This window comes from Epinephelus fuscoguttatus, linkage group LG12 (assembly GCF_011397635.1).
Source record: "Epinephelus fuscoguttatus linkage group LG12, E.fuscoguttatus.final_Chr_v1".
Lineage (NCBI taxonomy): Eukaryota > Metazoa > Chordata > Actinopteri > Perciformes > Serranidae > Epinephelus > Epinephelus fuscoguttatus.
The window spans coordinates 22,569,191-22,582,417 of record NC_064763.1 but is presented as its reverse complement, the minus strand read 5'-3'; the positions used below and the strand labels follow the sequence as shown (position 1 = coordinate 22,582,417).

The following is a 13,227-nucleotide window of genomic DNA, read 5'->3' as shown; positions in this document are numbered from 1 at the left end:
AAGAAAACGGAGTAATATTTTGTAATTATACTATATTTTAGCAATGTGTAGTTACTGAGCTGTAACATTTTTTCCCCAAGTTTCAAAGCTTCAGTTTGCAGTTGTGACTATTTATAATACTTGATTTGCTTGTTATTTAAATTTTATTTTCTTCTTTGTTTCTTGTACTATTGCTGTGAAATGGAAGAAGGTCCACGAGCCTTTCTTTGTGTCATTCTGTACGACAGATAAGAGGCAAGAGCGTGAGAGTTGTGCTACTCTTTTTGTAATATTGTAATAATAAAATAAAGTTCTAATTTATGCTTTGAAACGAGTCTGAACTGCAGTTTGGATTATCTGCAACGTTAACTGACACTGCCAACACGTGAACTTTTCTACTGTTGCCGTATTAGGCTGGTTTCCTCCCAGTCAAACCACTTTTGACCCCCAACTCGTCAAATATCGACACTTTGTCAGTGGCTCTACATGCCAAACAGTGACGCTTCAGGTACCCCTCCAGCATCAGTTTAAGATGCTAAGGGATGGCATGTCAATTTACACTCTTCACATGCATTGTGTCTTCTCAAAATAATTTTCAGTTTTCAGAGGCACAGTACAGTTTCCCCGCTTACATGCAGAGGAGGGACTGCCGTTTTTAAATAGGTTGGATTTTAGGGGGGATGGGGATGGGGTTCTCACTTCATGGCAGTATTTGACTTTAATGTGGTTGCAGCACGACACCAGAGATGCATTTTGGGGGGTATAATTCCTCAATTCAATATAATATAATTCAGTAATTTTCAATATTTTCAAACGCAGAAGTGATAATGTGGATGGTCGGAGGACACTGACCTTCAGCTTCTCAAATAGCAACTCAAATTCAGCCAGCCCAGCTCAAACTCCACGCCAGATCATGAAACTTTCTGTTGCTGCTGTTACACAGATTAGACCCAGCCTAATGTGAACCCTGGTGCTAGGGTTGACTGAACTTAAGCTGCTACAGCTGTTACTGAGTCCATCCCTGGAGCTTCCGCCTGCTTTTATCTCTGCAAATGTTCTCCTAGTAGCAGAGAGTGAGGCAAAAGCCCCGTTTTCACCAAACACTTTCAGTATGGTACCTTTGGATAAATGATCCTTCAGACATGGTACCTAGACCCTAAGGTTTCCACTGCAAACAGTACTCTTAAATGTGGGTGGGGTTGTTGTCACTCACTGCTCTGTCCAGCACTCACTGTATTTTCTCATTACCAGTGACACAGAGGGAAGTCTGCACCACTTTTGGAATATGTCTCATGATATACCGTCTCTTGAAACTGTACGATTCAACTTTTCCCCGTGGTCTAGTGTTAAAAAACTAAACAAAAATTGCAAAGAATGTGTTGCAGTACTTGAAAATGACAATACATATATAAATTGGCAAGTGATAAGCAAATCGTCCCAGCCCTATTAATTATCAGACATTTTATCTTTGTGTAACATTGACACATTTGACATAACATTGTGTATGTAATTGTTTTACATTGGTTTCTGACCCAGTTATGATTTAGGCTGGTTTTCACTGAATTGGATTGAAGTCGTGATTGGGCTGGAAACTTGTCAGTCTGATCTGGCAACACTGGATACAGCAACTTAACTACTGTCATCATGTCTGACAGTTCAAGTAACGTACTATTCACAGATTCTTACATAATCAGCCTCAGACGTTGCTGAGCGGTTTAAAAAGGCCCGCCATAACCATATATAATTTGTAACTGAGACAGCTCGTGCTGAAGGCAGCGATTGTTGCACCAATTGCTGTGCTTTCATGCCATTTATCAGAGCCTGCCTCTGCCAAATGGAAACAGGAAGTAGAGTAGACAAAGCAAGCTGTGAAATCCACAGGACTATCTGGCTGCAGTAGATTTAGCTTGTCTGGCTGTGATGAAAATGGGACTCGTATAAAGGGCACACAGCAGGAGGGCGGGATCAGCACCTTCGTAATCAGTATTACTCCATGAAGGATTCTGAGCGATGTCAGAGGTGCCGGCAGGTTTTGGCCTTTTTGCAGAGAGGATGTGCATCCTGTTCAGGTGGTGGCAGAAACAGCATGTGTAGAAACCTTTGGATTATATTTTTTAAAGGGACAGTTCAACCCCAAATCAAATATTCTTCATCTTACTGTAGAGCTATTTATCAGTCTATATTGTTTGGTGTAAGCTGTCGAGTGTTGGAGAAATCGGTCGTAGAGATGTCTGCCTTTTCTCCAGTATAATGGAACTAGATGGCACTCGGCTTGTGGTGCTCAAAGCAGCAAAACATAAATTTGAAAAACTCAGCAGCAATGTCTCTTTCCAAAAACCATGACCTGGATACTCAAGACAATCCACAGACCTTGTTGTGACAAGTTTCATGTTGGAACTATTTTCTTTCTACAGAACTACTACCAGCAACCGCATCACCATGCAGAGGGAAGCGTGTATCTACTGCTAGCACATCTAACACCAATGAGCTAGCTAACATTACAGAGGACACCATTAATGTTTGTATCTTGCACTGTCACAAGCACATAGTATATTAAAAATGAACGTGCTTTCAGGACACGTTATGAATGTCCGTGGCTCACACTGTTGGCTGTTTCACCAGCAGTTCTAATGAGTTAATAGGTTCTTTTACACTGCCTCTTCTGGACGGGAATTTCATGCCGTTATGTCGGCCTCTCCGTTCCCTATAAAAGGTAAAAGTGTGGAATGGGTGCACAGAGTTGTCACACCTTTAAGCCGGCACTGGAGGTCATAACAGCGCCAAAACAACCGTCTGTATAAAAGGGACAGCCGGCAGGATGAGACCATGGGTTGCACAGCACGTTTTGATGACGTGTTTCGTGTACAAGCTACAGTGGGAAACTTAAAAAGCAGCTGCTAGCAGTTAGCAGCTAGCTCAAATAAGAAGCTCAACAGCAGCTGAAAAAATCTGCACCGTGGGAAAACAACGAGGTCCAGGAGCTCCTTACCCTCCGAACAGAGGAACAGATCAACCACCACATAACAGAGACTGTAAATGATTGTTATTATCATTATAAAAATATCAATTATATACGTATCTGATTTGAGACACAACAAAAGTCTGTGGATTATTTTTGAGTAACTGGGTCACGATTTCTGGAAAGAGACATTGCTGTTGCGTTTTTTTTTAATTTATTTTTTTCGGAATTTTAACAAGCCGAGTGCTGTCTAGTTCCATTATATTGGAGAGAAGGCAGACATCTCTACGGCCAGTATCTCCAACACTCAACAACTCACACCAAAAAAAAATCTAGATTGGTAAAAAGTACCAAAGGTGAGAGTTGAAATATGTATTTTTGGGCTGAACTGTCCCTTAAATGTATTCTAAATTCTACTATTTTACATCATTATATCAGTCGGATGAACAAATATCACTAATATAGTCCTCCTCACTGCTCCTCTCAGTGAAATATTGCCTCAAATGCTGAATTTAAAATCAACCTGATGTGAGAGTATCAGTCAGTCAGAGAGGCAGTTCACACACAGTTACATTTCTGAGGGAACTGAAACTGAATACTGTCTTTAGGTTTGAATGCCTCGATGCTCAGGTCAGTCAGGCTGAGCAGCCACAGTGGAAACTCTCTGTTGTCTCTTTAGACATGCGTGCTGCTCAGAGGAGTCATCTCTGTGGACTGCTGCGTCTGCCGCCGCCACAGACTGCCTTCCAAGGAAAAGTCTCTCCAGCTCCTCCCTGTGGATAAAGGAGGGAATGTTACTAGACGTGGATTACCTTCCTGTCACAGAGAGATGCTTGAAAAGCAATAAAAACTTCTGAGGCTGCGTTCACATTTCTGCACCTCTGTTTAGTCTGTTCGATAGTCTGTGTGAGGTAGGCTGGTGGTCTCGATCCCAGCACCCGGGATCCTCATCGATTTTGCCCAGGTTGCTGTTCCATTTGTTCCAGTTGACTTCCTCCACTCTGAGACGACAAGAGGACACATGCTCCAATTACTGTCTGCTGTGTGATGCATCAATCAGCTGTCAGAGAAAGCGCAAATTAGTGAAGAGCACCCTGTGCCGTGCATCAATCGATGCTGCTCACACAGCTGCATCTTTTGTTAAATCTTCAAGCCCAAACTCCTTTGTTTATACCTGATTATTATTACATGCTAAACCTTGATTTTGTCACTGCTCAGATGAGTTTGGGTGGAAGAGATTTTTACTCCTCGGTACTGAAAATCAGGTCAGATAACAACTTCAGTATTACACCTGTCAAAGCATCCTTCCTAAAGTCACCTATACAAACCCTCTGAGATTCACATTGTGGACATGCATGCATGAATATTATAGCCAATCACAAAATATGCCTCTCCTTGTTCCTTGTAACTAGTAACTGGGAAATTATTCAACCATCTTAATCATAGGAAACATGCTCTTTTCTCCAGCCCTGGATTAATCTGTTAGGGAGTCCTGGGCACTGAGCATGTATCCTGTTGCCTTTAAGTACCTGTCAGGTGCAGTGCACATGGCAGATTGCATGTGAGGGGAGGAGGATTTTAGAAGTACTATGTATGAGTATGAGTCAGCCAACGTTCTAGCTAATATTTTTATTTATTGGTCTAAAAGTAGTCAAATTTATAATATTAAGAGTCTACTTATATTGCCATCAAAACACCAACCACGTGCATGTTTTAGTTGTGTAATATAACCACCACAAAAGTTGTCAAAATACTCAAATTCTCCCAAAGTAGCCTGCTTACAAGTAATCAAATTTGAGTCTAAAGCCCCGTTTCCGCTAAGTAGTACGGTACAGTTCAGTTCTGTATGTGTTTTTTGTTTCCACTGTGAAAAGTTGTGGATGGTACCAATGGAACCGTTCTGTATCCATTTTTGGTCCCCCCTCTGTTGGGGTACCTAGCACACAGATCTGGTACTAAAAGGTGGAGCTGTAAACACTGCAGTCTGTTGATTGGTCAACAGAGGACGGTCACTCTGCTCAGGGCTGAGTTGTGGCTGGTTTTGAGGCTCATGTAACCACTGTTTATGCCATGGAAAGTTTTATTAGTGAACTGTAACATCACTGTAACTGTAAAATTAAAGGATGTTTTGCTGCCTCTCACAGCAGCTGTAGTCAGAAAAAATTTAATTAATTCACTGGGCCGACTGCCGGCAACTTTTAAGGTGGAACTTATCTTGTAATGTTACTCAGTGCATGAGGTGAAGACGTGAATCCATCAGCACACCTTAAATATTCCATATGACAACTTTCGATATGACAATTACTTTAGTTTTTATATGACATACACTTTTAGTATTGAGTGGATCTTCAAGTGTTTATATATATTAATTTCGCCTAAATCATGTGAACGGCATATATTCTAATCCTCACTCGGAGGAAAAAACAAGGGTCATGCAGCGCCGTTCCTGTTGACTCCAGCAACACTAAACCCCCGAGCTTGCCTTAGGAGGACTAAATACACAAACCTGCTATTTTCAAACATTCCATGGAGAGAGACTCTCACTGCAGCCTGTTTTATTTTGTTCTGAAAATGTCGGCGTGCAGCCTCGTTCTGTGGACAATAAACAAGGTGCAGACTTTCATCTGAGTTTCCTCCCAGAGCACAGACAGCTCCCTCATGATCACCTGCTTGGTGGAATCTGAGATGATCGAGTCTGGGTGGAGTCTTGTGTGCGCAATATGATCAGGGAGCTTGAGTTGTTTTCCAGGATCCACTCTCAGCTGCCAGTCTGGGGCTGTGGACAGTTGGTATCATCTTGTCTGTGGTTAGAAAAGAGGTCCTTCCTCTTTTCCTGGGCTGCTGTTTACTGGACTAAATGGCTTCCGTAACTGCTTTGAGCAGCTGGGCATAGCACCAATGGTAACAACCATCAGCCAAGGCTTTGAGGCAGCTGCTGAAGAGGTGTTAGAGGGATCCTCTTCCAGCACACATGGGGCAGGATGGTGTCTCAGTTTTGCCCCAAGTGTGAAGGTCTGCTTGACTCGGTAAGGTGTCATAATTTAATTAATGGTAGAAATTTGAGGACAAAGAGGTGTGGACTGTTGACTTGAACTCAAGTCACAAATCTGATGACTTTAAACTCGACTTGACAAAATCAAAAAAGCACCCAGAGTGGACGTTCACACTCAGCTATTGATGGAGCCTTTCGTATCATGTAATTAACTGATTGTTTTGTTGCTGAACTGAAAGAAGCAAACCTGAAACACCAGCGACGGTCGTCTCCAAGAGCAGTGCCGAGGTTCTTCTCCACCCCACAGCGATACCTCTCCCTCAGACAGCAAGACAGCCTCCTCTCCATGTCCAGGATCGTGATGGCCCTCTGAAAACAGTCACAGCACTTCATAAACAACCCGCAGCTGCCTTGGATAGACACTCCCCTCGACCACAGAGCATGCCTCACCTGCAGCTTCCAGATGCTGGCGCTCTCGCTGGTGGTCCTCTCCACCGTGCGGTTCATGACGGCGATGAGCATGTTGAGCAGCAGGATGTACGTAAGAACGATGTAGCCAATGAGGAGCATGTAGAAAACCACCTTGTTCTCGCCTTCCTGGACGAATTCCACGTCGCCCATGCCGATGGTGAACTTGAAGAGCTCCAGCAGGGTGAAGGCGAAGTTTTCAAAGGTGGGTTTTACACACTCCTCGTCAGACCCAACGGGACCAAAGAGACGCCCCTTTTGTGGCGGCTGAGTCACAGCAGTCATGTTTTTTGGAGGCTTTATAATCAGAGTGATCAATGCTGTGACAGGACAAGGGAAGAGAAATTTTAGGGAAATGTTTTGCCAAGAGGAAGTCAGCCATCTTGGATTTCTGGTGCATTAATCTTCATTTTACAAGCATTAGTGTTTGAGGACTTTAGGATGCACAGACACTCACAAAACTTTGCATGCTTGTTCAAACTAAAAATTATTTTCATTTGAGGGTGCAATAGGGTTTGTGTGTCACACATGATCTCTGTAGCCCTCTGATTGCTTTTAGCCTTTGAACGCATTTTTGACTCCCCTGGGATACTCAAAATTATTTCCAGCACACATCAAGCCCCGTGAACAGCACAAGAATATACAGCGATTGGATGCATGCATGTTTTGTGGGCTAAATAGCGCCCCCCAATGCGTGGATGGGTTAAGCTACCCTGATGTTCACTTACTTTGGTAAGTACATTCCTCTCATCATTTCAGACATATTTCTAATTGGGTTACTTTAGCTACGCCCACCCCGAAGTCGGCCATTTTGAATTTTGTGTGTTTTCATTGTATACAACCTTTTCAAAACTACTTTGAGATCGGATTCATTTCAGATTTGGGTGTTATGAACCTCCAACTAACAAGACCCTAAACTGCAAAAGAACAGTTGATAGCTTGAACGGCGATGTCACAGGTCATGTGAGAACACGCCATTTTAAGGGAACGGACAGGTGGAATGGAACTTTACAAAACTCCTCCCAGAGGATTCAATAGATCCATCTCAGATCTGGGCAGCAGTATCTCAAGACCTATATGATGCCAAACTGGAAAGCGTTTGTGCTTTGATGGAAAAGCGGTACTATGGCAACACAACGAATTTCAATGTCTTTACACGACACAGGAAGCTATTGACTGCACACAATTCAATCTGCCCCAGATTTCACATGCTGGATAAAAGTCTAAGCCTGAAGACATCTACAGGCCCATCCTGACTCATATCACCACCTACAGACAACAGGAAGTCAGCCAGATGTGACAAAGATCACTAATTTACATTAAATTTACATGGTGTGGTCTACACATGATATACAGCAACATGACATGTAATTAGTGTGTGTTCTCTGACGCCACATAGAGGACACAGAAAGTGGTACAAAATATGCACTCCAGGCAGGAAATACCATCTACCTAATGGGCATGGTATCCGACATTTACGGAAAAACCGACGTCCCGCCAGTACCAACGATGTGTGCGAGATCCTGTTCATGGCCGCTTTTATGACAAGTTTATATCTCAATATATCCTTCATTTGTTTAGGAGAGGAATAGATCTGCTAAATTTCAAATCATTAAAGCAAAGTGAGTAAATTATCAAGTGAAAATCTTGATAATATTACCCTCTGAGTTATATTTTAGTGTCAGAGCATTTTGGGAGGGTATACCTGCTGCGAATCCAAAGAGGAAGACGAGGTAGACAACAATAAAGCGCAGGATATCACTGAGGATCATCTGCAAAGAAAGAAACAGGACAAAAGGCTTCAGCATGGATCGTTCACTGGGATGTTCACTGCGGTGCAGCCTGTGTGGACTACCTTCTGTATCATGATGCTGTAGATGCCCATGTGTCTGCTGCCCCTGGAGAAGTAGAGTGTGTTGACCCAGCTGAGAGCGAGACACAGCACCAGGAAGCCAATGTACTCCTGCCGCCTGAACAGATACAGCCCGGCTGTGACCAGGAAGAGGGCGCCCTGCAATAAACTATCAAGAGCAGAGAAGACGACTGAGATTCTGCACAGCTTTTTGATTTCAAATTATGACAATGCTGTAAAACACGAGGTTTGATATTTTACTATATCGTATGTGTGCAAGTACAAAAACAAACTGACACATTTTTAAAAAACAATCCATCCCCTGATCATCTGAAGCCGTTACATGTCATCAGTCTGTGCTGTTCAGTAAATCCCAGTTATTTGGTGATCATTTTGTGTTTTTGAATATGCTGCCCCATGAAAATCTTGCTTTGCTGACCTCTGCTGGTGGACGTGTACTCCAGCGTGTGTCAGTGCACCATTACATCACTGTCAGGTGTGGTCATGGGTCAACAGAGCACATTTCTGATAACACCCAGGTGGAACCCCAGAGGGGCAGTGTAAAGGTGTGTTCACATCAAACGCGATGCAGATTTTTGTGTTGTGTTACTCGTGCGATTTTGAACGCTAGAATGTTTTGTGTTTTTGATGAGTTGATGAATCAGTGAGTGAACTTCTGCTGGTACTTCATCAGCGTCATATGTCTACAGAGGATCTCAATGCTGATTGACTATCGCTGCACGAATTGGTCACTTCACTTTCTTTTTTTTAAATGGTGCAATTTGGTGCATTCTGGCTATGAATTTGGTCTCTGGCAAAGGCACCAATTTATGCTTTAAAGGGCCAGTGTGTAAAATGGGTTGAAAACAGCGACATCAGTGGTCAAATTCTAGATTGCAGGGCTCACTCGCTCACCCCTCCCGTCGGGTAAATGACGGTGGCCTCGTAGGGATAAAAAGCCTTGCGCACGAGTTTTTCAGGAGTAGGTCTATCTAGTGACGAGTTGTATGTTTATTTAGAAATCTAAGCCATGTTACGATATTGTAATGAATCCCTCACGAGCAGGAGACCAGAGGAGCGTTCGGGAAAAACGCCAGTTTATTTGAGCACTCCAAAAACTCCGGTAACACTCCAGGGGGTAAAAGGCTCCGTCCCAAACTCTGACTCTTCTAGCGTGACAGACACACTTCATAACTTTACATACATACTCGTTTACCATCCTGAGTGGGGACCCCCCTCCCCTCTCTGCTCAATCTCCAGCCCGCACACTGACTGACAGCGTAGCCTGTAAACAGAGCTCAGCTGTTTATTTAGCCTAGCGATATTTCTGGACTATAGTAGCTGCAATGGATGACTTTGAACGCGATTTTGAAGAGTTTCTTCTAGCGGACACAGACCCAGAGCCATACCTGTTTGAGCCGGAGCATACAGATGAGGAACTTAGATACTGAGCGGGCGAGAAGAGAGGCTGAATGCACAGAATGGGATTCGGTGCTACTGCTAGCATTGTTGGGGAGATATATCACCAGGAGGAAAAGCGCCGCAGAGAGTGCATCACAAGGAGTGAAGTTGCGTCTTCTTTTCCTCGCAGATGACGGTTCAGGTTCATTCTCTCCTGTTGCGTGGTAAGTGTGGTCCATTCGCAAACTTTATAACTAAAAAAACTTTTCACTACTCTCTATCGACGAACTACTAACACTCTCTAAACCAAGGCCCTTGCTATATATATATATAAAAGCATAACTATAAGGCTACGAAAACCAAACGAATTTTATTTTATAGCGATTATACACTTGTATAAACATATTAATGGGTAGAATATTCAGATTCAGATTCAGATTGACAATAAACCATTCCAAATATTACACACTGGCCCTTTAAAAGGATAAAATAAAGTATTTCACCTTCAAAAACCATTCATTCATTCATTCATCTTCTAACCGCTTCATCCTCTTGAGGGTCGCGGGGGGGGGCTGGAGCCTATCCCAGCTGACATCGGGCGAGAGGCAGGGTACACCCTAGACAGGTCGCCAGACTATCGCAGGGCTGACACATAGAGACAAACAACCATTCACGCTCACATTCACACCTACGAACAATTTAGAGTTACCAATTAACCTAGTCCCCAATCTGCATGTCTTTGGACTGTGGGAGGAAGCCGGAGTGCCCGGAGAGAACCCACGCTGACACGGGGAGAACATGCAAACTCCGCACAGAAGGGCTCCCACGCCCAGGATCGAACCGGCAACCCTCTTGCTGTGAAGCGAGCCTTCAAAAACCATATGGTCTTTAATCATGTAGCCCTGGGGCCAATTAATACTGTGTTGTTGTTTTTTTATGTTACTCATCCCTACAGGGAAATAAGTGCAAATTAAATCAAATTGCCATATCTATGATTATAATAAGCGTCTCTTTCCCGAGCCATGATCTACTGTTTACAATGTAAAGCAGTTACTCCATCTTATGCAAAGCATAAAGCAGAGATGCCACTGTGCCACTTCATTTCTGCTTTATGCTTAGTGTGACAGACCTCCCATTGTCTTTGAGGATGTTCCAGCCAACCTCATCAGGCAGTTGTTTGACATGGGAGGTTTGCTGCCTCTATTGATCTCACCTGGGCCGTCCAGGCCATAAAAGCTGCCTCATGTTTTTACTTGCTCTCTCCACCAGAGAAGAAATGGTTTTGTTGTTTGTTGGTCTTGAACAGTTGTCTGCAGCTTGGCAGCTGTCTCAATTAGGTGTAACACCATCCACCATCCCCTCCACCTCCCTATGTCAAAGTCATCTCATGCACAGTGCTTGTAATCAGAATGTGTGACTTTCGAAATGTTGATATGATACGTACAAATGTAACCTATCAGAAACGGACTATGCCAACATTTTCTTCTGGCACCTAGGCTGCATGCGTAGCAAGATGTCAACGACAGTGAAGAAAAAGACTGCTAGCTAGCAAACGTAAATGTATACACGCACAATCAAACGTTTTAAGAAAATCTGCTTTGCAAATGTTGCATTCAGCACAAGGACAGTGTGTTCTGGTGAAAAACACTGAATATAAATTCAGATCACATGAAAACTTTTAATTTTGACCACGTCTGGGAGATAAGTGCTACTACTTACAAAAGTATCTCATAATATCCATCAATCAGCAACGTCTGCAGCTTTGGCCGTTTCCTCTTCATCTCTGCGACCTATTGTTTTTTGATAAATCACATTACTGGAATGACAAGGTGATGATACGAGCCATTGAATTTTAATTCAACAACACCCAGGCACATACATACCCCTACGAGAAAGAAATAGCAGTTTGCCAGCACCATCACTAGCTGGCCTGAAAGATCCAGGTAACCCATTAAGCTGTTTTCGACAGGAAATGGCGGCTGTGGGGCAGAGAAGAAACATAACCAACACCAGCCTTTCTGAGATGGTTACACACATCAGTCACACAGTTTGTAGCAGCTGAGCTCACCTTTCCAAATTTCCTATTGTAGGCTACAAGAGTGAAGATGGTCAGGTACAGGATGTAGACCAAGAAGTTGAGGAAAAACATTCGGCCTGCAAACGTCCTCCACTTCTCCTCCAGCAGCTGGCCCAGAGGCTCTGTCTGCAGCATCTTGTGGCGGTTCTGAGAGGAGACACATGTTTGAGTGCAGAGTAACAACAGCAGCTGTTCTGACTGACCGGGCTCGTAACGCTGGGACTCACAGGGATGTCACTGCCGTACACCAGAATCTCCATCACGGACTTATCCTCATATGAGTCCACGGAGGCCAGGTCATACAGGGAGCTGTGGACGGGCCCGTAAACCCACTCGGTGAATTTACGGGACAAATGTTTGGTGTTACTCTCTTGGAATTCCCGTTGCAGGATGTGTGAAAAAAGCTGCAGACAAATGAAAAGTCAGAGAATGTTCAGTCACATCAACACTGAAAATGTGTCCATAGCTAGCAAGACTGAAGACAGCAATCCAGGGGCTCACAGCACTCCCCAAAAGATAACTTTTCGGGTTGTTAGAGAAGGTGGAGTCCCGGGAGGTCATTTGTATGCCATGAGTAGGTTAGAGGACTAACATCATGACTCAGGGCAGTGATTCCCAACCTGTCTTTCTTAAGGGACCCCTTTCCTATCATTGAGTAAACTGACGACCCCTGGCTACGTGACATATTTAATAGATATTTCATATTATATTCAATGAATAACAACAACAGCAAAGAGCAACTGATAAACTCTACGATTAACTCAAACAGTGAACGCAATAACTGCAGGAAGTTTATGCATAACAAGCGATTGGGATTAATTTTTAGCAGATTATTTCCTGTAAATTTTGCATCAAAGGTTAATTTCCTGATAGTTTTGAGAACTTTTTGTAAGAGTCTCTGTCTGTATTACCTTGAACAATAATTTTAACTTAAAAAAACCCACTTTGATTAAGCTTTCTTCACATAAAATGAATAAAATGTTAAGAAATGGCATACAATACAGTACTCTATCTGTTATAGCTCAAACAGGATTATGTGAGCATACCTATTATTGCATGTTTTTGTGTCTAAGTGACTAATGGGAGCAACAGTTTTTAAAATTGGTCCAATATTGAGCAGAACAGGTTGCAGTGTAACCACTCATGGCATGTTCCCACCAAAAGTGCTTGTTTTTGTCACTGACAGGCTCAGATTGTTATTTTAAGTGTCTGACAGCATTATGGAAACGATCCCTACTGAGACAGACCTTTTGTGAAAGAGTAAGATTCTTTTTGTTTAACCAAAACAGCCCCAAAATCATTATCGCCAAACCCACCAGACTCCATTTAAAACCACAGTAATTTAAGCGTCAGCATAGTCAGTCAGCATATTATCACATCTCCCTGGGTAAATTAAGGGTTTATTTCAACCAAATCAGAGTTGGTGATTGTTGGAACAGTTGAAAGACAAACCAAGATGTCTTTTGCGAGTTTTATTTTGTTTCTGTCGACTCTGAATG

At 43.0% G+C, this 13,227-nt stretch overlaps 1 protein-coding gene across 2 annotated transcripts in view; it reads right to left on the bottom strand.

The window, feature by feature from the left end:
- Nucleotides 1–459: 459 nt before the first annotated feature.
- trpv1 (transient receptor potential cation channel, subfamily V, member 1) overlaps nt 460–13,227 on the bottom strand; it is a 28,077-nt gene continuing 15,309 nt past the window's right edge. For both annotated transcript variants that reach the window (XM_049592400.1, XM_049592399.1), the window contains exons 7-16: nt 11,956–12,132; nt 11,720–11,875; nt 11,535–11,630; nt 11,371–11,441; nt 8,254–8,419; nt 8,104–8,170; nt 6,381–6,718; nt 6,178–6,299; nt 3,818–3,939; nt 460–3,711 (exon numbers count right to left, since the gene is read on the bottom strand). In XM_049592400.1, coding sequence (XP_049448357.1) covers nt 3,614–3,711; nt 3,818–3,939; nt 6,178–6,299; nt 6,381–6,718; nt 8,104–8,170; nt 8,254–8,419; nt 11,371–11,441; nt 11,535–11,630; nt 11,720–11,875; nt 11,956–12,132 — 1,413 coding nt within the window. In that variant the 3' untranslated portion in view covers nt 460–3,613. The remainder of the gene's footprint in view (nt 3,712–3,817; nt 3,940–6,177; nt 6,300–6,380; nt 6,719–8,103; nt 8,171–8,253; nt 8,420–11,370; nt 11,442–11,534; nt 11,631–11,719; nt 11,876–11,955; nt 12,133–13,227) is intronic.